The 22,752-nt window shown below is 35.6% G+C and overlaps 1 protein-coding gene across 3 annotated transcripts in view; it reads left to right on the top strand.

Moving 5' to 3' along the window:
- Positions 1 to 22,752, top strand: part of LOC141452786 (glycine receptor subunit beta-type 4-like) — a 238,916-nt gene that overhangs the window by 63,158 nt on the left and 153,006 nt on the right. For all 3 annotated transcript variants that reach the window (XM_074125217.1, XM_074125216.1, XM_074125219.1), the window contains one exon: positions 14,394 to 14,461. In XM_074125217.1, the coding sequence (XP_073981318.1) occupies positions 14,394 to 14,461 (68 nt within the window). The remainder of the gene's footprint in view (positions 1 to 14,393; positions 14,462 to 22,752) is intronic.

Genomic DNA, 22,752 nt, shown 5'->3' with positions numbered 1-22,752 from the left:
CTTCCTTTTTCTCTTAAATTAATATGTATCAAAGATGTAAGCGTAAATATATGGTCTACACAGCTTCTCCCACTCCGAAAGCCAGATTGTTCTTCCGGGATTATATTCTCATTGTCAGCCCAAGCTAAAATCCTTTTCGCCAAGATACCAGTAAAGAGTTTAGCGATACAATTGATGAGGGAAATTCCACGATAATTGTCCGGATCTTTTTTATTCCCTCTTTTATAGATTAAATGAAGTTTGGCGTTAGACCACGATTTTGGGGGGCATTCATTATCTAAGATACTATTGAATAAGTGAAGAAGATAATGTTCCCATTCCGGTGTTAAATTCTTGAAGACCTCGTATATAATGCCATCGAACCCTGGTGCCTTATTATTGTTACTGGCTTGAATACAGGTTTGTAACTCTACTAAAGAGAAAGGCGTATCTAAGAACGGATGAGTTACAGAAAAGAATTGTGTCTCGTTTATAATTTTTATACCGAACAAATTTTTGTAGTAATCAACCCATTCAGTGATCCCTATTTCATTAATGTTCGCATTAAACCCTTTGATGGATCTAATGGTTTTCCAAAACTGACTGTTGTTTTTTACATTGCGCATATTCTGTTTAATATTCTCCCAAAATAAATTCTTTTTCTTTTTAATTAAGCTTCTATACAAATTCCTTGTGTCAACATAGTCCTGCAATAGTTTATTGGAAGAAGCATCTTTTTTTTGGAGTGCCCTATATTTCCTACAAACAAGTGATTTCTGAAATTCACATTCTTTATCAAACCATTTTTGGTTTGTTTTTTTTGGCTCCTTAAATTGATTTCTGTAAAATAGTAATCCTGAATTGGTAAGAGATTCGTGCATGCATTCAACAAAGTTATTATAAAGACTAGTATTATCTTTGCTATTGAAGTAAATTCTATCAGACCTCGTTAAGAAAAGCTGAAAACTAGGAACTCTACTACTGTCCCACTTAATATGTCTAACGAGGTTACAAGTGTTTTCCTTTTTATTTTTAACTTTTGAAAGAGCGGGATCACTAAACATAAAAGTGACAGTACAAAGTAAATGGTCAAAAACAGGAGATAGTGGTGTTACAGACATATCATAAAAAGTAGTAAATAGAGGTTCATTAATCCAGACTAGATCAATGGTGCTTTTGCCAATTTTAGAAACATAAGTGAAATTTGCTGGCCTATCAGTAATCGACCTCCCATTACATAAGAAAAACCCCAATGTCTCCATAAGTTCAGCAAGTAACTTCCCTCGTCTGTTAATGTATGAATCCATAACCGTTCTAAGGCCGTACAAGCTGGTATTTTCGAAAACATCATCCTCTAAAGTATTTAAATTCCCAACTCTACAATTAAAGTCACCATAAAGTACAATATACCCTTCTGGGAATTTGTTATGGATTTTAACTAAAATGAAATGTAATTGCTCTAAACAAGTTTCGATATCACATAATGGTGGTAAATATATAGTACCTATTATTAAGAATAGTTTATTAATTTTAATACCAACAAACAACCAGTAGCGGGAAATCTCTATCAATACAGATTCAGACAAATTTTTATGAATTAGAATCATTATGCCTCCGCTGGCTCGACCTCTAGTATGCGTCTTAATTGCCTCGGATACATACATTTCATATTCATTAAATAAGTTTGGTAATTTGAAAGCTTTATCACTTATCCAGGTTTCAACAAAACACATGACATGACTATCTTTCAAACAATCTAATTCGGCATTATTTAAGTTATAAAAAGTGTTAAATCCATTGATATTTAAACATGAAATATTAAACTTATATGTGTTCTGATTTAATACAGACTTACAGACATAGTTATCAGCAGGTGAAAATTTATGTGGTGGTTCTTCCTGCAAAATGGGTTGAGTCAACGGTTGTCAGATATCTGCTGATGAAGGTACTGGAGAACTCCTTTGACGAAACATGAAGCTTTCCAACTTAGTTCTGGTCCTTTTATCAATTTTCACTTTTTTCTTGATTCGTTCAGAGTTAGTTTCGCTTTCAGTAGTTTCATCAGTTTCTGTGAAATTATCTAGCAAATCCTCAATTTCTTTTAAGGTAAGGAAGGAGCCTCTAAACTTAAATAAATTACGTCTGTAACTTATGTTAGGATCCAAAGATTTTAATTTAATTAAATAATTGTAAACCCGCCTGCCTTCCTCCCGGTCCTCTTTGGAGCGGTCATGACTTATTCTCATATTTTTCTCTTGCAATAATTGCTTTTTCTTAAAAATATCTCGCTTTATAAATTGATTGTTTAATGTTACCAGAATAGGCTGTGGCTCCCTTTTACCAACCCGGAAACAGTCGTTAATAGCGGACTCCGGAAGAGCTACTTCTATATCTGCACAGATCTGTTTCACTTTTCCAACCGTATTTTCATTGTCTTCTTTGGCCACGTTATAGATTAAAAAGTTATTTTTTCTTGATTGCCTCTTCATTATTTTTATTTCTTCTCTCAGCTGACTGTTTTGCTTTTCGAGTTCCTTACATTTTGATTTAGTATCTTCAAAATTTTTTAAAAGTTCAGTCATTAATGTAAGAGTTTTGTCTACACTTTGCTTCAAATTTTTAATTTCTTCATTGTTAGTTCTAATTTCAACCATCAGTTCTTCCATTTTTAAAATTATTATAAATTAATAATATGAAGATATTTAATCAAATAGTGGAAATTAATTGAAAATAAAGAAATAGTATTGGTAAGTCGAGTTAAATTTACTTATTACTCGTATTCAAGGAGAAGCTCCTAAAGATAAGCAGTGTTTACGTGGCTCACTCTGTCTATAGTCGCACACCTACTTCCTTCTCACTTGCTCTCTCATAACAGTGAATGCAGCCAACACATCCCCACCACTGAGTTAACAAAGTTCACTTACACAATTTATACTTTTATAACACAAGTTTAAACTAATTAGATCATTAATTTCTCAGAAATAAAGCGATAAATTTTTCTGAATTTTAAAATAATAAAGTCAAACACCTTATTCTTCCAATAAGCAAAATTTCACTAAATTTTTCGGCTTAAAACCAAGATAAAAAAGCACGAAAATGCAGAGCACACAGAACTGTGTTCACTGTACAAAAGCTAGAGGTCAACTCTAGAAGTTTGCACAAATCAGTGTCTTGAAATTGTATATATAAATTTCCTTCTATTGTCAAATCGTTTCTCTTAATTCCAAACAGCTGATACAATAGTTCTTACGTCACCTTGAACATTCTACAGCCACTGCTTTTTGTATTCGTAAATTTTTAAGAAGAATTCATTCTATTGTGCTTCCGGCAGGAATTGTTATGGGAGGATTCACTAGAATCCCTTGTAAAAGTGAATTTCTCGTTTTGAAAGTACCAGAAGTACTGAATAAATTATTCTCTTTTTATTTTTAAAGATTTTTTCGATGATTTTATTTTTGTTTTAATATATTACGTGTAAATTTTTATTTGCATAATGATTTGAGGTAGAGGAAGATCCTTCGGAGAATTTTTGGCCCTAGAGAGGGAGAAGTCTGGAGAATACGAAAGAATAGGGAGCTGTACGACTTGTACGCCGAAGCGGATATTGTTAAAGTTGTTAAGACAGGCAGGCTGAGCTGGGCAGCCCACCTAGCTAGAATGGAGGAATCTGAGATCCCAAGGAAGGTGTTAGAAGAGACTGTTTCACCGCACTAGAAGGGCTGGAAGGCCGAGGCTGAGGTGGGTAGATGGAGTGGCGGCTGACGCAAGTTTTTTGGGAATTTCCAACTGGAAAGCAGCCGGTACAAGATAGAGCAGGATGGCGGATGCTCATTAGGGAGGCCAGGACTCGTCGCGAGTTGTAGCGCCGTAAGTAAGTAATGATTTGAGGAAATTTGTAGCAAAAACAAAGTTTAGAGCACGGTGTAGAGTGTCTACACGCCTCTAGGGTGCCAATGTAGCATTCCCGGTTTTACAAACTTATGGTAGAACCTTACATTGTTACCCGAGAAGAACTCACTATTTAATTTTATTTTTCTGGGATCTGTAAACTCAATTTCGAAGGTTTCCAATGATTTCAATACTTTCACTTACTAAGATTAAGAGAAACTAAAAAGAAAATAAGAAATTTTGAAACACAAAATGAAAATTTGAAAACTTATTTTAAGAACAACTGTTTTTGGAAATGAAACCGAATAGAGCATTGCTTAAAAGCGAAATAATGCAGAAAGTGGCGCCTTGATGGATGAACTGGGAGGTAAACAGAGAGTTAAGATAAGATAAAGTAGACTGATCAAAGTACGAAGTTGGCCCATTGTTCATGAGCAAACCTGCCAAGATTTAATTTAGCCAAGAGCCTGCAAGTCAAGCAATCCGTTAATATTTAAATAACTCCCCTTTGGCGAGCACCAGGATTAAAATTAACTATCCGTCAAATTTAGCTACAAGTTTCTCAGAGCTGAATTTATTTTTAAATGACCAACTTTATTAATGATATTGTGATGGTTGTTGAAGCATGCGCTGTTTGTAACGAAGGACTTTTATTATTCTACAATTATTCTGCACTGAACACTCGCAAAACTTTGACTGAACTAGTTTGAATAGCAAACTTGCAAGGGAAGGGATTATTATCTATGCGGTTAGCAAATTGGATTCCCACGCGGAGGTCCCGGGTTCGAATCCAGCTCCTGACTCCTTAGATTTTCTCTTCCTAGGAGCTTCTTACAGCTCACTGTCCGGAGGCAGGCAGTGCACTCAAAAAAAGCTCCGGGCGCCAATAACTTCAGATGTTGACGCGCCTTAAATCATACAAAAAAAAAAATAGCGAACTTGCTAGTCACTGGTCCACGGGAAATGATTTCTTCTACTAGAATGATCACTGAAACTGAAATTTCCCTAAAGCGGAAAACCGCTTGTGATTGTAGCGATATGAGGCATTAGAATGTTCAATAAAATCCCAGCGAACATGAGGCAGTTGGAATTTAAAAAAAAACATTTGAAACATTAAATAGTTTTTATTGCGTACTGATGCTAACTGACGCACTGATGATTTCCAGTGATGCTCTATTAGTTCAGTATTACCAACACACTTCTTGGAATACAATTTGCGGTTTATAGTCCAGCAGCTTTCCAGTCAAACAAAACCCACGCAATTAACTTCTAAGATCTGATCTTATCTAATAATTAGATCAGCTCGGCAGGCCATCCAAACCTCGTGTCTGCAGCCAACATCGTGCTCTGCGATTCCAACTATAAACACTTGCCCCGGAACTACGTCTGCTTTATCTTGATGAGCCAGGGATTTCTTTATTTTCCAAACCGAAGAAGTATAAAGAATTGTGGACATCTATGTGACCATTCTCTTGAAATATTTTTTCTAATTAAAAGCAATCGAGGGTTTTTATCTAGAAATGGTTTTGCTAGAGATTATCTTCCACTAACGCTGAACTTAGCATGCGACCAAAATGAGAACTATTTTTTAACTATTTTTCTCAAAGTAATTTAGACTATTCCAAAATTAATGCGGATTTTCAGAATAAGATTTGATTTCCTCTAGACTTTAAGGATCATTATTAAATCCAAATTGTTTCCAATTATTTTTAATCCCAATTTGTAAGTTATAGATCTTTGCATACGATAAGTAGTCATGCTTGACAGAAAACTACCGGAACCAGCTGTGAGAAAACTTCAGTTTGAAAATCCAAGCAAAGTGATTCTTCTGGGCAAAGAATTTTCTCCGAATTTCTGCAACACATTTACTTCTTGTTTGTAATATTTAAGTACTGGTGGACATTTTACAGAAATAGTTCATTAGACGTGCTGCGGCGGATCAAAGCTAAGATATTCCAGTTCTGGAGACTGGAGACCACCAATTTTCTGCAGCAATTATTACTCTAAACCAGAATTAACTCGAAGTTCCATGAAATTGATATCGCGTAGATTGTTGTTAAAGGAAAGTTTTGTTCACACGCGATTCTTCTGTTGTTATTATATTTCCTTTGACGTTGGGTAGAGAATAATTGAAGGAAATTCGTGGAAAAAACCTGTGATCATTTTTTTGCCATTCATTCAGGACAGCAATTAATTAATGTTCCGGAAAAGCGCCACCAGGGTAGAATAATGGGGCCCCATGGATGAAGTTAGTCCAGTAAGCTCTCATTTTGCTTTAATGGAGCGCGTGGATTAGCGGGGGGGGGGGAACCCTGGGAAACTGAAAAAGAAGTGAATTGCAAAGAGGGGGGTGGAAAAATGGTCCTAATGAATTTCCATTTTCTTAAGAGCAATTAAAGCTTGGAAAATACAAGGCTAACATATTCTGACACAGGTTGCGCACATTTCTGGGTAGAGGAGGGGGATTATGGATGCGCTTTTCATTGGGGTGTGGAGCGCCTACACACACATACGTACAGCAATTTACATAAAAACCTTTCAGCAAACATCTACGCTTCCTTTGATACGGGGACAAGATAACGGAAACATGCTCCACAGCTTACGCCTTTTAAAAAATTATCTAGACATCATAGAATGAACTCATTGAAATTGATTTCATTTGTTCACTTTTTCTTACTCCTAGGGTCCAATACCGAAATTGACTTCATCATCATCAATACTGGGAAGGGATTAACTGATACTGGCTTCCAACGCGGAGATTACGGGTTCGAATCCAGCTGCTGGCTATTTAGATTTTTCTCTTTCTAGGAACTTCTTGCAGTTCACTGTCGGGTGATTGTCAGTACTGTCAGTGACGAAAGAACACTGCCCGGAGGCCGGCAGTTGCCACTGACCTCAGATGTTAACGCGTCTTAATTAAATCTTAAAAATGAATTACAAATTTTATCCAACAATGGAAACAGGATGTTAACCCCAAACCAAAACCCTTTGGACACGAATGCTAGGCTGTCACTTCCGTTAAAACGTCAGTTTTATCTCTCTTCTGCAGAAAATAATATATTAGTCGGTGTTCAGTGAAGCAGTTACGTCATACTTCCTTCAACACCCATAGCTGGTGAACATTTGCAATATTAGGACAACTATTGTTTTAGTACAAATAATCAATTTTAAGATAATTGAATTGATTGATTTTGGTTAAGAAAAAAGTAGTTTTAGTGTTTGTAACAGATTTGGTTCAAACCATAATCTGATGTAGATCTGTGGTTAAATGAGTTCCGGAAGGAGGTCCTACAATAACATTTACTTTTTGATCTTACCTTCGGCAAAATGAGAGGGAATATGTGGGAAGGTTGAGATTTATGGCAGCAATAATTAGGGTAAGGAGAAGCTATGAGTGAAAAATTTATCGAATTGCAAAACCTAAATTAAGAGACATAACTTCTAGTTGTGTTGAAGCCGACTTCTGCTTTTATTGCAGTCGTATTTCTTCGACGTCGCCAGAGTGTAATTAATTCTAGCCCGAAGCTTTTAAATTAAACCATTAAAAAGTTGGAACAGGGGCGAGAGGGTAAAAGTCCGGCTGACAGATAGTGACCGTCGGGTGTCATCAGTGTGTCCGCGCCACCTGATCCTGGCCACTGATGTCATGATTGATCGGGCTCTTTCAAACATCCGACAGAAACCAATTGGCTGTGACACAGTAACACTGTAATATCCTGCTTTATCCATATCCTAACAGTAGGTAAGCTTATTTCATGCAAGTGAAAGTATTGTGCTCATCGTAGATCTTGAGTGTTTCACCGTAAATGTATATTTGAAAAATAACAGATCTGTACACGTCCTTTTATTTAACTATAATTCTTAAGATTCTAACTCATTCAATTCCTTTCAAACTGCGAATTTTAGAGTTTTGAGCGATGTTTAGAGGAAATAGGAGCCAATCATGGGAAATACTCACACGAGGGAAAGTCTACTCAGTAAAGTGGAAACCTCCTCCAAACTTGGTATTTGGGAGACATAATAAACCTTAACAATGTAATAAATATGTACAAGTGCCATCAGAGGGGGCTGCTGACAACGCCATACAGCCTGAAGGTTAGGTTATAGTCTAGGAAGGTTTAGCGTCACTAGAGTGTTTACGTTACAGTTTTACAAAGTGTTTAACGACGGTGAAATATAACTAGTAATTTAATTATTCTTTACAGGTATTTTATTGTTTTAATTATTTATGTATGTATGTATTAATGTTTTGTATTAATTTATTTATAGAATTATATTCTTTAAAGAATAATAAAATCTGTTTTTGAAAACCGTCTTACAAATATAAAACGACCAAGACCTTAAATGCTACTTCAAAGGGAAGACCTAACCATGGCCCTCCTCAGCCGTGAATTCTTAATAACATTTTAAAGTTTGTAAATCTTTTAAGCTGAAATGACCCTTTAAGCCAGCGATTCTCAACCACTGTGCCGCCAAATTTTAAAAATTATACATTAAATTGTAGAAGACGATATGAGAGTAGCATTATCATTTATGCGTTTTGATAAACGAAATTATCAAAAAAACATCAAGCTCAAATTCCTCACTAAAAGTATTCTTATTATTAACTTGTATTTAATCCCTTAATAAACATATACTGTTGTTTTTGTAGAACATATTATTTTATTTTATATTGAAAATAAACAAACTATTTTACACAGTGTATTATGGGATAAGTAAAATACTTTTAGACCTATCTTATTGTTAGTGTACCGCCGCCAAATTTTGAAATTGTTAAAAGTGTGGGGCCGCGACAAAAAAAAAAAAAGGTTGAGTATCACTGTTTAAAGCATTATTAAAATGAAAGTTATACTTTACAGAGAAAGGGAATATTCTTCCAATAAATTTATCATTTATTCTTCTCTATAATATCTATTTGTATTGAAAGTACATTGGCATTAACTGATGGGTATGCTGTGTTCCGGCGACCCAATCTTTTGGGCAGCATTCCATTTCAATGTAAATTTTTACAATAGAATGACTCCCTTGGATGACACTATTAGGTATCCGCACTCCCTCCTGTCGGCTAAACCGATAACCAATGATGGAGAGTGTGAAACTAGGTCGGATTCCCGGGGCTCCACCATGCCTCACTGGCTGAGTTATTGGTAGGACGCTAACCAGGTAGAGAGACATGTGCCATCCTAGTCCGATAAAAAGGATAATGGCCGCAGTTGTCGATGTGCCAATAAAAATGGAATGAATCTCTCTTTCGTGAGGGCAATTTTGTTCACAAAGTTTGTTGCATATCGTAGCTGCTAGTTTCAAACGTTTTAACAACACCAACTCTTCAGAGGTAGTTACTAGATTAAGAGAATTTGAAAAACATCCAAAAATAGAATCGATGGAACCATATATCTGTCCATCTCCAATACATTGCGGGTTTGTCTGCTAGAACCAATAACAAGCTCAGGAATGTGATGCAATAGACTGCAGTAGCGCTATCTCTAACCGCTGAACTGAACTATTGTAAGTATAACAGCCAGAACCTGTAATTATAACAGAACGTGGAAAGTGTATTTTGTTTTTTTTAATCCTTTGTTAACTTTTTCCTAATTATTTTTAGAACAAACTGTTAGCGAAATTCTAATTAAGTGAGCTAGAGAATTAATTAATTTTCCTCCGGTTGGAAAAAAATAATGGAGTTGCAAGGGAAAGCCTAAAGAGTAAATGCTATTAGATGGACCGTGTGCTGATTTAATGAATGCTTTAGGAAAATGCTCCCGTTTCCCAATGGAAAAGCGGCCCTCTACTGATTTAATTTTTCTTTTTCACAAAAAAAAAAAATCGTGGAATAAACGCTCATATTTATTTATTTTTTCTTCCCAGTTTAAAATTCGTAATTACATTTTCTTTAATTGCTCTCGATTTGTACTTAACATATTACTACCTCAATATTACACATGTTCACTAAAGTGAAAACATTTTTAAAGAAATATATTCAGAAGAGTGGTACTTTCGGCCAACCAAAACCTCTCCAAGTTTAGAATTTTACTTTCATATTGATGCCCTGCCTAAATGTACGCTTTACAAATTTTCCATTTTAAGACTTCAAAAAGTTGACTCGTGTTGTAACAATCTATCGCCTAATCTCCAACAATCGAAACGTTATTATAAATGGTTCTTGGACAGAAGCCAAGATAAAAAGGTGAAGATTTCGAGGCTTTTTAAGTTACTTCTAAAACAACATAAAAAACACTGGTTGAAAAATGATCAAGTCACTTTAGTATAAAACTATCCTTTATAAAAAATTTCCTAATTTCAAATTAGATTATTTTTCGTTTATCGAAAAACATTCTACAAACTCTACAGTCTATCGCTTCAGCCTAGACAGACAGCTCCATACTGTACATTCTCAAGTTCAGACAGAGGAATCTTCACAACGATCTTACAATTACCATGGCACCTGTTGTATTTACCACTTATATTTCTTGTTAGTAAGAGCAAACCACAGCTGAATGAGAAGGAAGTTGCCTTTATTGTCAATAATAATTGATAAATTGGGTTTACACAAGGATGTACTAAGTGAATTAAGAATACGAGGTTCTTTGTACAAGACTTCCATTCATGTACTTGAGAAAGATGGGAACAATGTTATTTCACGGGGAAAATATTTGTGGGAAATTGGTTACGATGGCAACACTGGACTCTGGATGAAAAGTACTACCATAATATTTATCAAGTTTTAATCATATTTCTTTAGCTTTATTAGACAAAATGACAAATTTAATTTGATACAAGTTAGTGAAACAGACATCGTAATTATGGCTGACCAGTAGGTGAATTCTAGCGGAGAAACTTCAGCAATACCGACGTTAATTACTGCTCCTTAGGTTTAAAAACAAGCGAAAGATTCAATTAGCCTTCATCCTCATCCTAGTCCTGGCATGCCAGCTGGAAGAATACCACTCTGGCCATTATTATTTCCGAACTGCTCCCTGAAGAATGTGCTGTTCACCTAAAGTCTTGAAGTGGTAAACATCCACAGGGCTCTATCGCACTGTACCTAAGGTCTCGCTAGCACAACATCTGATGGTAGTTTATCATTTATCCAAACATTAAAATGATTGATGTCATGCTGCCGTAAGTAAACATGCTGCTGAATAAGGTTGAAGTTTCTGTGTAATGATTAATTGATAATAAGAAATTGATGTGCTTTGGTTCTTCTCTATTAATGATATCGTCATTTTTAATACTAAGTGTTCTCCACAAAGGCACGCTCAAAGGTTCCCTAGATTAGGGCAAGGGCGAGTTTTAATGCCGAAAGGCTTTTAGTGCAGAACCCTTGTTCTCCACTTCAGCGCTTTCCTCGTGGCTCCCCTTTCAATAAAGTTCACAGTTTTTCCATCAAGTGTTTTTGTGCACTATCATCTCCGGTCTCCAAGTTGCCAGAGCTCTTATTTCACAAACTAGCGACTTTATCACAATCTTACAAGCTTTGATGTCATCGTTTCCGCTTCTCATGTCACAGTCTCTCTACAAAGACTGAAAACAAAAAAATTATCTGACCCTTCCAATGCAAGACGCCCTTCAGAAATCTGACCTAGCGAGCATTATTAGGCGTTCGGCCCAGATCCATGCCTAGTTACCGTTAGGACTTCTAGGTGATGTGCCGTTGCTGCACTACACATCATCTAAGCTTTTTCGTAGCTTAAGAGGTATCTCTAAGGACAGCCGCGAAGCCGTTGCTTCTGGATCCAAGATTCATTATTTCTAGGCAATCGCCAAGGGGTTTACTTGAACTAGGACATCGTACCTTACAATATGCTGTGAAACGTTTTATTCTTACAGAATATAGATTTTGCTTTTGGAAGCTGTGATGCCACTTTTACTAGAACGTCTCCTTTTGTCGTAGTGAATATTCACGATCAAGATAGACGATATTTCTTTAATCTTATCTAAATTCTACCGCCATTGGGATTATTATTTGACAAACCAAAAACAGCCTTAAATTCATCTTTGAGGGTTTGGACTATGCGGTGGTTATCTTAAGAAATGCTACAGGGTAAATTGCATGCAAGCAATTTGAAAACTCTTAAAATTAAAAATTTGAAGTGAGTTGTTAGATTTGTTGAATGAATCAATAAAATACATTATAAAATTTTATAACATTGAGTGACAAAATTTAATTCTGGCTCTTAACAGCCGACTGATGAAATTATTAGAACGTTAAAATGTTTTGTGTTTCAACGTACATTACAATTAGAATATATTTTAGCTTAGAAAGTAAATTGTGTCAAAACTCTTGTAGGAATATTTAATTAAAACAATTAAAATCTAATTCCATAATTTGATTACCGAGAAGTTATTGTTGAAAATTACATTGCTAGAAATTAAAATAATTCATCTTGACATTAATGGGTCCCATAAACAACAAAACATAACTAACTACTATGTCTCCAGTTTTAATATTTCTGGCTGGCTGCCTAATTATTAATAGATTTATTTAAGAGGAAATATAATTTTCTTTTACTGTCTACCTTCCCTTTTTGCTTCTTGACAAATGTAAACGAGCAGCGGTAATTTTATTAAATTTACCCCATCAAAATGTTTAAGTTCTATTAGAATATCTGCCGTGAGTAGTAATAATACTGTAATGTTTATAGCTTGGCATTCCATAGGGAAGAAATGGGAATCGCAATGAGAGAAAGTTGAGCAGTAAAACCGACCCGTCTTAGCAGCGACTCTCTGGGAGTCCCAGCCTTCAACAACTTCTCACTGATACGACGTCATACAACAAAACTACCAAAATTTCAGCAAGGAAAACAAGGAATAGAGAGATGTAAACAAATGTGGGCGTAAATACAAGTTAAAACGGTAAAATAATACCTATTTTCTCGGGCTTTACGTCCAACTGCCAAATCTTTATCCAACAACGTCAGATATTTATCCTTGCAGACAGTTTACGGACGCAGAAAAAGAAGAAAAAATTACTAATTCCATTAAGGATGGAATATCTCTCGTATTTCTGAAATTCAAACATTTATATCTCTCTACCTATTGTTCCTACTTTAATCATTCCTTTACCGAATTGTAGAGAATAGTAAGGTCTAAAACTGGTATAGATAGCAATGTTTTAGTGATAATAGTTATTGAGTTATAGGAGGTTAAACATTAGAGGTTTTGCGAACAGTTCAAATTTCAAACCTTTATATCTCTCTTCCTATTGTTCCTACTTTAATCATTCCGTTACCGAATTGTAGAGAATAGTAAGCTCTATAACTGGTATGGATAGCAATGTTTTAGTGAAAATGTTTATTGAGTTATAGGAGGTTAAACATTAGAGGTTTTGCGAACAGTTCAAATTTCAAACCTTTATATCTCTCTTCCTATTGTTCCTACTTTAATCATTCCGTTACCGAATTGTAGAGAATAGTAAGCTCTATAACTGGTATGGATAGCAATGTTTTAGTGAAAATGTTTATTGAGTTATAGGAGGTTAAACATTAGAGGTTTTGCGAACAGTTCAAATTTCAAACCTTTATATCTCTCTTCCTATTGTTCCTACTTTAATCATTCCGTTACCGAATTGTAGAGAATAGTAAGCTCTATAACTGGTATGGATAGCAATGTTTTAGTGAAAATGTTTATTGAGTTATAGGAGGTTAAACATTAGAGGTTTTGCGAACAGTTCAAATTTCAAACCTTTATATCTCTCTTCCTATTGTTCCTACTTTAATCATTCCGTTACCGAATTGTAGAGAATAGTAAGCTCTATAACTGGTATGGATAGCAATGTTTTATTGATAATAGTTATTGAAATATAGAAGGTACATTTTGAAGGATTTCAGGTACTTCCAAATTTCAAACCTCTATATCTCCTTTCCTATTCTTCAGTATTCAATGATCTCTTAACCAAAATGTAGAGAAAAGTAAGCTCTATGACAGGTATAAATTGTCATTTTCTTATGATAATAGGTAATGGTGATAAAGAAAGTAAATTTTTGAGGGTTTTTTTTTTTAAATTCAAACCTTTATTTCTCTTTTCGTATTGTTTAGAATTCAATGAATTTTTTACTGTAACCTCATCACCGGATGTATGACTGAAATAAATATTTTTTTTCTCTCAAACGGTGCTTACGATTTTATTTTAACTTTGTTTTAGTATTTAACCTAAGAATCTGCTACTTTTACTGAAAAGATTTTTCTCTGAAATATGATTGATCGTAATTCTGGTTTGCGTGAGGGGGCGGTAGGTTTAGGGCATAAACGAACGGAGTTTTGTGGGTTTGAACCTTTTAGGTAGTACCATGGGCAGTCGTAAGGGTGTTGACAACTGTTTTTTCTCTTATTTGTGGTAATTTTTGTCATAGAAGAAATCAGATATTAAAAGCATAACTAGGTTTTCATTTTTTTTCTGATCAGAAAACTGTTAAGAAGAGTATGTACAATTTTCTTAATTCATTCTCAATACTTTCCTCCATTTTCCACGATATTTTCTATTTGTTTCACTCGTTCACTTATTCTAGTTCTGTTAATGCTTTCAGACAATGCAACAACTGTCTACTGCGAGCTGTATATCCGCAGTTTTGGCTCCATCAGTCCAGTCACAATGGTGAGTACATTTCTATTTCTGTTTTTTTTTTGTATCTGAGAGAGCGAGCTTAAAGTATCTCTAGCATCAGTTAGAGAGATGATGAATTGAGGCTGTGGGACAAGTATTAACACCGTCTAAGTCGCCTAGGTGGCACGACGAGGAGATCGGATTTCTTTCGAAGATGATGTTTATAAGTAGAAGAGACCACAGACTAGGTCCGCCTCCAGGTGCATGTCGGATGTAATCATTAGCGAACTTGAGCTCGCTCCATCATCAGTAGCTGAGGGCCAACTGCACCATGGGCGTAGATCCAAATTGGTGGAGACGCCAATGTTTGACGTTATGTTAGTACAGGAAAGGGAAAATAATGGAAAGATAATGTATGAAGAAACGTTTGTGTGAAAGTCTATGACAAGGCAATTAACGAAAGAAGATAAGATGACGTAAGGGTGGAACAGGGGTGGGGGTCACCACCAACAGTCAGTGTACCTTAAATGTACAAAAAAAACGTTATATTTACCCAATACAATACAATGGCCATAACCAATTTACACTGTTAATAGCGCTAGGCTTGCCAAATACATGGATATGGCAACGCCACAAGACAACAAAAACGTTTTCAATTTTTCATTGGCTGACGCGTCTCACCGAGAACACGACACACACTCCTCCTTAGTGAAGTCAAGGACAACTGGACAGCTGGACACACAAACTGCACGCGTTGCAGTCCCCTCTCCAACATCACTCACAGTTCTGCCAACTGGGGAAATGATGTGCTGTCAGCGCCATCAGACAAAATCTTAGCAGGGGGGCCGAACAGTTTGTATAATAAGAAAACGCATTGAGATTCGCGGTACAAAACGTTATTGGTGGAGCGCTATCCATCACAAAACTGATTTCAGAATAAATCATTACAAAAGAGAACATAATGAAATACGTCGCTTTGTTAACACGCGAATCATATGTGTTTAAAGTTAGTGTGGTTAACAATAAAGCAGACAGGAAATTAGATCAATAACTCAGCGCTTTTCTGCCCCAAAATGATAAGGAAATTTAATTTAATTTTATTCAATTTAATAATCTAATATTCATGTTACCCATTCACTGGTTTATAGAAAATTATTATTTTTTGTGATGTCACCAGGTGGTTTAAGTGGAATATGGTTCTTTTGTCACTGAAGCCATAACTTGGTCGGTCGCCAGCGGTTTAACTTTTCATTCAATTGCTTTTTAACCAGGTTACCATCTGTTGAAACAATTTTCTTATTAACGTCATACTGTTCGTAGAACCGCACTTCTCACTGAAATGGCACGTTACTCCAGCCAAAACCTGAGGTTTTATTAACTGAATTTACCTAGAAGAATGTTTAAAGTATAATTTAAAGATTTGTGCGTGCACGAAATTTAGGGTAACCATTTTCATTATTTTTCATTTATGTACTAGTGGGCGTAATTCCTCACAGACAATTATACACAAACTGGTCGGTGAGGGTGTACCCCACGGTAACTCATAATCGAAAAGTCGCTGTTAGTTCTGATTTAATATTTAGCTTAGATGCCCACAGCGGATGCCACAGTAAAGTTTGGACAAAAATCAGTCCACCTGAAGCACATTCTTTACTAAATGGCTTTTTAAAGGTTTCCTCGCAAGCAGCTGCTGAGATTTTATTTAAACTTCGTTTAGTGATTACAAACACATAAATCTACAGAATGTACTGGATACATTTTTCCGAAAGATTAGAATAAGGGTACTTCTGCGTCCTTTAACCGAGGGAGTAGATTTCTTTTGAAATGATAAGAATTTAAATGTGACTTAATCATCCGAATTCTGAGGAAAATTCGTTATTTACAACTGTGAGAGTGGTAGTAAGAGAAAGGCGTGTGAATGTTGGTTATTTAATCTTTTTACAAGGAAATTAATTTAAGGCATTGATGGATGAGTCAAGTAGATTCTCTCTAACGTGCCATTCCAGCCTGATTAGCACCTCTGTTGTCCAGCGGAGTTTTAATGATGCCAATTCTATTTGTACAACAACCAGTTTTACGAGATACAGCGAGAAAGTAATTCCAGGAGCGGATTAAAGTCCAGCCACAAAAAGAGGATTTAAAGTGTTGAAGTAAATATTTTAATCTGCTGAGGGGGTGGGGGAGGAAATGGGCGAAAACAATTTTTAAAAAAGGAATCAGGTAAGCTGAGATTAGTGTGGTAAATTGTACTGGAGATGGGCCGGTACAGGTGTTGATTTATTTAGGCCAGCTGTCAAGTTGATGTATTGCAGCTTCATCCTCATGCGATAAAAACAGCGTACCTTCTTTGACTGCTGGTGAGAGATTGTGATAGAATCCTTTTTTCGGAATCGACTCTTTATCGATAGCACACCTTAACCCATTACAAAGTGAGGCCGATCATGACTTGAAGATTATTCTTGTCATCAGCTTTTCATGATAAATGTTTCTTTTAAAACAGATTTTTTTTGTTTTCCATGCAGGAAACAGCAGAATGGATATTTCCGGTTTATTAACCTAAATATCCGCAAAATTACAAAACTTTCTTCTTAACGGACGTAAGAGAGAGATAGAAAATCGATCTGGAGCTGAAAAGTTGGCCGCCGGTTCCTTACCTAATGTTGACCATCTCTGAACGAATTTCCCTTCCCTTCTGTTCCCTCTTTGGGTATGGTTGTTTGATTGTGCCTTTCTTGATGGCCGAATCAGCAGACCATACCTAAATAATACAAGACAGCTTTGGGCTTATCACAAAAAAAATTTAGGGCACATAACAAAAGTAAACCTAATTGAATTTTTATAGTTTGTCTTTGTCGTCCAGAAATAAGAAGGAAAAAGAGAAAACTAGTTCAGTTGAATGGAAAAGCTCGTTGATTTTTCCTTTTATTTTCCACAGACGTGAATCCCTGGATATTATTGCAGCAATAAGAGAATGTTTATTGCAGATGGCTTTTAGCGCACCGTACACTTTATATAATGAAAAGCAATGTTCTTTTGAGGAACTTATTGACCCACATTATCAAGTACTCGGACACAACTTTCATTGCCTTCAGAGAAAATTGCTCTGAAATAAAGACAACTTTGTTTTTGGGTGTAGGACTTAGTAGGTTTTGGACTCTGCAGTGATCGATTTGGTACTTAAATACTTTGGCACTTCTCGTAGCGTTTGGCTTCTTTTAGGACGGAGAACGGAATTTAATGTAATCAATTCGTGTCTTCTGATTGACTGAACATTCTGATACCCTAAACTATCGACCATTCAGAATTCAGAATGCACAAATGCATTTCTTCTCCATCGTAAAAGAAGCCATTGTTTGGAATAGTTGAATGCATTTCTAAATTTCAGTGGTTATTATTGTTGGTGAGGAGAGAATGAATCCCTGCACTAGCCTCTTGTATCCCCTTTAGCAACCCCAAAGAGAAATAATAAGGCCACAGACAGTGTCTTGCTTAAAAATACAATGTCGTCTCTAAAGGAACTATCTATACTAAGATTCATGGAAATCCATATCCGGCCTTGAGGCACCTGAGATAAATAAACAGCTACCGGACAAATAGATCAATAACCTTCAGCGAACCTAAGCTCCGCCTCTGTCAATTTGTTCCAACCAAAGATCCTAAGCCTAATCTCCTCACTTCATATACAATCCGTCACCAGTTGGATGGTCGTTTCCTTCTCAGCCTTGCAGACTGTACAGAAATGTGAGGGCAAGTGCTCTATAGAGTTGCCAACTTAAACCACATTGTCTGATGAGAGAACCAACCATGTACCAGAGTGAGGTCAATGAGAGATCCCCAGCAACACATCTTACTAACAACTCTGGACCGCCCACAAAGCTTTGCCATAAAAATGGATACTGCCAAGATCCACCGCCTTAAAACTTGACCTGCAACTACCAATCAGAGATGGGTGAAGAAATTTCCTCAACCACTTCACAGAATGGCTTTTACTTTTCTGAGCGTTTTTCAGAAAGGGGACCTTACAATTTTTTAAAAAAACTTTTATGTATTTACACTACAGAGCCGAAGATCTAGGACTTTTCTTGCATAATTGGTCTAGGAAAATGGATTTTAGGACAGTTCTGGGGAAAGATAGAGTTTATTTCACTGTAGAATGTCATTTCAGAATAATGTACAGTTTTAAAAACAGCAAAATTCTAGTAACAATTCAATATTTTGATATTTTAAGCTAAAAGAGAAGGTAAATTATAGCATCCCCAGAAAGTGGCGGGAGTGGTACTTGTCTCTTTTATCTCAGTGCAAATGGACGTTTCCAAATGATAAATCCGTAGATAATGGCGATGAGACAACGGCTGAATAATTGATGTAGGGCGCTGAAAGTGGCCACCTGTTAGAATCTGTCCTCCTTTCTCCCACCATCCCATTGACTGAACTAAATGAGGAATTCAACATGGCCAGACTTCAGCCCAGACTTATAGTTAGTTGCGTTATCAGTACTGCAATAAATGGTTGTTTTATGGTTTGGTTCGAGATTGTTGTTTGCTAAATACCCAAGATCAATCATTGGCTAGAGTTTAGTGGGTACTTTGTCAGGATCAGACTTTTATGACTTGTTCATCATGACTGATATTGCAAAAAAGCAAACGTCATGATTTATGTCTCAGAACATGGTAAATGGTTCTAAAAATTTGAGTCAATGTCATGTAGGATGTTCATGCCAAATCAGTGGCACTGAAGAGAACACATCTTGGCCCACCTTTCAGCCATTAGTGATCCATGGATCTGTGTTAGGCGAAATCCTGACCGAGAGAGAGAGGATCATTTTATTATATCCCGGCGAAATAACATTTATTCATTAAAACCGATCTTGTTGATATTTATAACTCATACTCTCATCAGAATGCCTTAAATTTACTTTGCTAGATTTGTCTGCAATTTGTTATGCAAATAAAACCTATGAATCTACGTACATGTAAGTAATATAAAGCTGCTCGTATGTTCCGCAGAATGTCCAAAAGCGTAGCATTTCAACCATTGTCTTATTTCAGCAGTTTAGGCAATGTGTGTAATTGTAATTCTTTTATAAATTGTTTTTTGCGAAAACGTACATTTATGAAATAATAGATCATACATATTTGTCTTTTTTGATTGCACTGTAGTTTTGTGTTTTCAAACAGTATTAATTCAAAGATCAAAGTAAAGGATAAAGTAAAATTAAACGAAATATTCTTGAAATAAAACTCAATAAAAACATAACCTTTTAACATTACTTTAATTACTTGAAACAAATTGTAATTTCATACATTACAACTAGGAAAGAAAACACTGTAAATATTTTTATTTTTGTTCTTTTCTTTATCGGCTATTAAAATACATACGTTTGTTTGGGTTATCCGAACATACGTTCTATGCTAAAATGTTTGACAAACATCACTGTTCACAGTGTTCACTAACCTGACATTTAAACAGACATCTAGGCGTTACATACAATCGATATAATCGAGTATGTGAAAAATCACCACTTAGCAGGAGTACAGAAAAACTATTTCCCAATGTTCGATTCAAAACCAGCACGTTTTACAAAAATAACTTTCATCTCGGTCGACCAACATGTGTGTTTATACATATGATTGCAAAAAAAAAAAAATGTTTATGAATTCGATCAAAATATCTCAAGCTAATTAACCAGATAGCACAATCGATATTACCATTTACCAACTTCTTCGACTTCATTAATAATTTTTATAATATTGCAATAGAATTTTGCGACCGTAGTTCTTGCTAATTTGCATTGAATAATTTTAGTTAAGTTCAATGATTGAAATTCTTTCTAAATATGACTTAAATATTTTCTGAACTCAAACTGATTAAAGTATTTGCAAAAAGTAGGCGTAATATTTATTATGATGAGAAAATAATTACTATAAAAAAAGTATTCACGGATTACAAAAAATATGAAGGAAGTAGGATATTGAAATAATCTTTTATCCAACACTGAAATCATAAACTCGCCCAATTGTGTAAATATTTACATTGCTAACGATTGAATTCGTCACAATCGATAATCTCCTTTGGTTATTTCAAATTTTACAAATATTGCCAGTGCAAATATTAGAAAATGTCACAATCAATTTTTTGCCGTGAGTGAGAGGAGATTTTGTGCCTAATCTAAAGCCAGATCGAAAACGAGAATCTTCTATATTCACAACTTCGAAACTTTTCGATCGAATTAAAGTGCGTTCAAAATAATGATTATAGATTATCGAAGATGTGATTACACACTTTGCCACTAGACAACGTGACGAAGTCTGTACATTCCACCATTATAGGTGGCCATTACTACTTTTTACAAAAGTACGTCACATATTAGGCAAATTCTTCTACTTTAACCGATTTGGTACAATGTATCCCTGACCGGCTTTGGACAATCAACCATCATCAGAGAGGTGAATTAATCAGTTTAGTGTAGAGATTTCGACTTCACTTCCGTTTCCTTCCCGCACTACACTTGCTGACTCAAATGGCAGAATTTCATATTCTGGAAAATCGACTCAGTAACCTGAAACGTCCTTAATTTTAGATACACTAAAATATCGTATTTGAACTTTCTGCACACACATAATTGTAATCGCCAATCGGTGGAAACCCTTTATCGTAATCTTCACAGACTTCAGACAGGTATTCCCGCAGAAAACTAATTGAAAATCTATCCCATTGCTGCAACTAAATGAGAAGGCAAAAATACTTTAAATTTAATAAAAACTGTAACAATGTTTGCAATAAAATTCATTAGAATGATTGGAGTAATTTCCATAAAAGTTTATTAGATTCTCAGCCCTGATTCACTCGATTTGATGGCCAAAACAGCAGGTGAAAAGAGAGTCGTTTACTAATCATCCAATAAAATGGAGCGTAAAAGGGAAAGCAATAAAATGCATCAGCAGGTAATAATTTTAGGAAAGAGTTTATTACCTGCTGCAGCCAAATTGCAGTTGATGTTGCAATGCAAAACTAGATCCGATAAACTGTCTAAATAAGACCCAAATAAGAGTTTGTCTTTTACAAGCTATCCCAGGTTTACCAACCTTCCTACAAATTTTGAATTTATATTGTTAGTTTACTTCCTGTAGTCCGTGAGAATGGCTGTTATGGATATCCTCTAAGGTTGTCAAGCCTGGGCTATTGTATGCTGCTTTGGTTGTGGTGGGCATTGAGGTCAATTTCTCTCGACTGTTCAACTACAGCTTTGCAAACTTTGGTGGGAATTCCACCTTTATTTGGTGAAAACCTCGAGATAAAAACCTGTTTTACAAAATTAAACGGATTTGCCACCTGAGAGAGTGTCAAAGACGTTACTTTTTTGAGCGTTAGCTGTCTTCAGTGGAAGAACTGGTTCCAGATCGATGGTTCCAGTAAGCAGCGCTCTATTTTGAGGCAGGAGAACACTCAGTTGGAGGTTTCTAGATGTATGGACCAGTTGTGGTAGTTGGAGAAGCTGTAAGATATCCGAATTGTCCTTCACACTTTGCTCTAAAACAGCAATCTCAAACTTATATTTCGTTTTAGTACTCCAAGACACCGGACAGAAAGAGCTAACGGTCAAAACATCTTAGCAGGAAATAATCCCTCGAAATTGCTAGCTAAGATTTTCGGCCTTGTTTCGCGATTGCTGTCACGCGATCTATTACATTTCTGGGGAAAATTGCATTCTGTCTCCAGTTCTGGGGTTGGAGGGTGGTTAGCGTCCTTCTGAGGGCAAATGCAGGGTATGAGGACAAATTAGTTTATTTATTTTATTTATTTATAATAATTTGTCTTGGGGACATACCCCATACAAATGAAGACTGGTCAAATATAGTGAACAACATGGTAAGAAAAAAGAGACCAGAATATATAAATAATACAATATATAACAGTAAAACATAAAATCTAGAGTAATAACAGTAAATATACAGCACACTGCATTGTATCCATATTTTAAGTAGCAGATGTATAATTTATGAATACAAGAATATAAACGGACAAAAAGTGGCGATATAAGTATGTAATCAATCTCTCACACTGTAAACTATTCATTTAGTATAAATGATCGTGTTTTGAGGCAATTAATTGTAAAGAGGTATAATTGTTTAATTTCATTTTCGCACCTAAAAACAAACACATTGTGGAACTGCTCCATTGATACATTCTTAACCTGCAGTATGTACTGATTACGAAGAGATTCGTAAACCGGACAAACTACTATTAAGTGGTACAAATCTTCCGCATCATTACGCCCGCATATTGTACATATTTCCTTAGGTTTTATTAGGTGTGTGACATTTTTCACTGACAATTTGATC

This window comes from Rhodnius prolixus, unplaced genomic scaffold (assembly GCF_049639745.1).
Source record: "Rhodnius prolixus isolate KJV_2025 unplaced genomic scaffold, Rpr scaffold_3, whole genome shotgun sequence".
Classification (NCBI taxonomy): domain Eukaryota; kingdom Metazoa; phylum Arthropoda; class Insecta; order Hemiptera; family Reduviidae; genus Rhodnius; species Rhodnius prolixus.
This window is presented reverse-complemented; position numbering and strand designations above follow the sequence as displayed.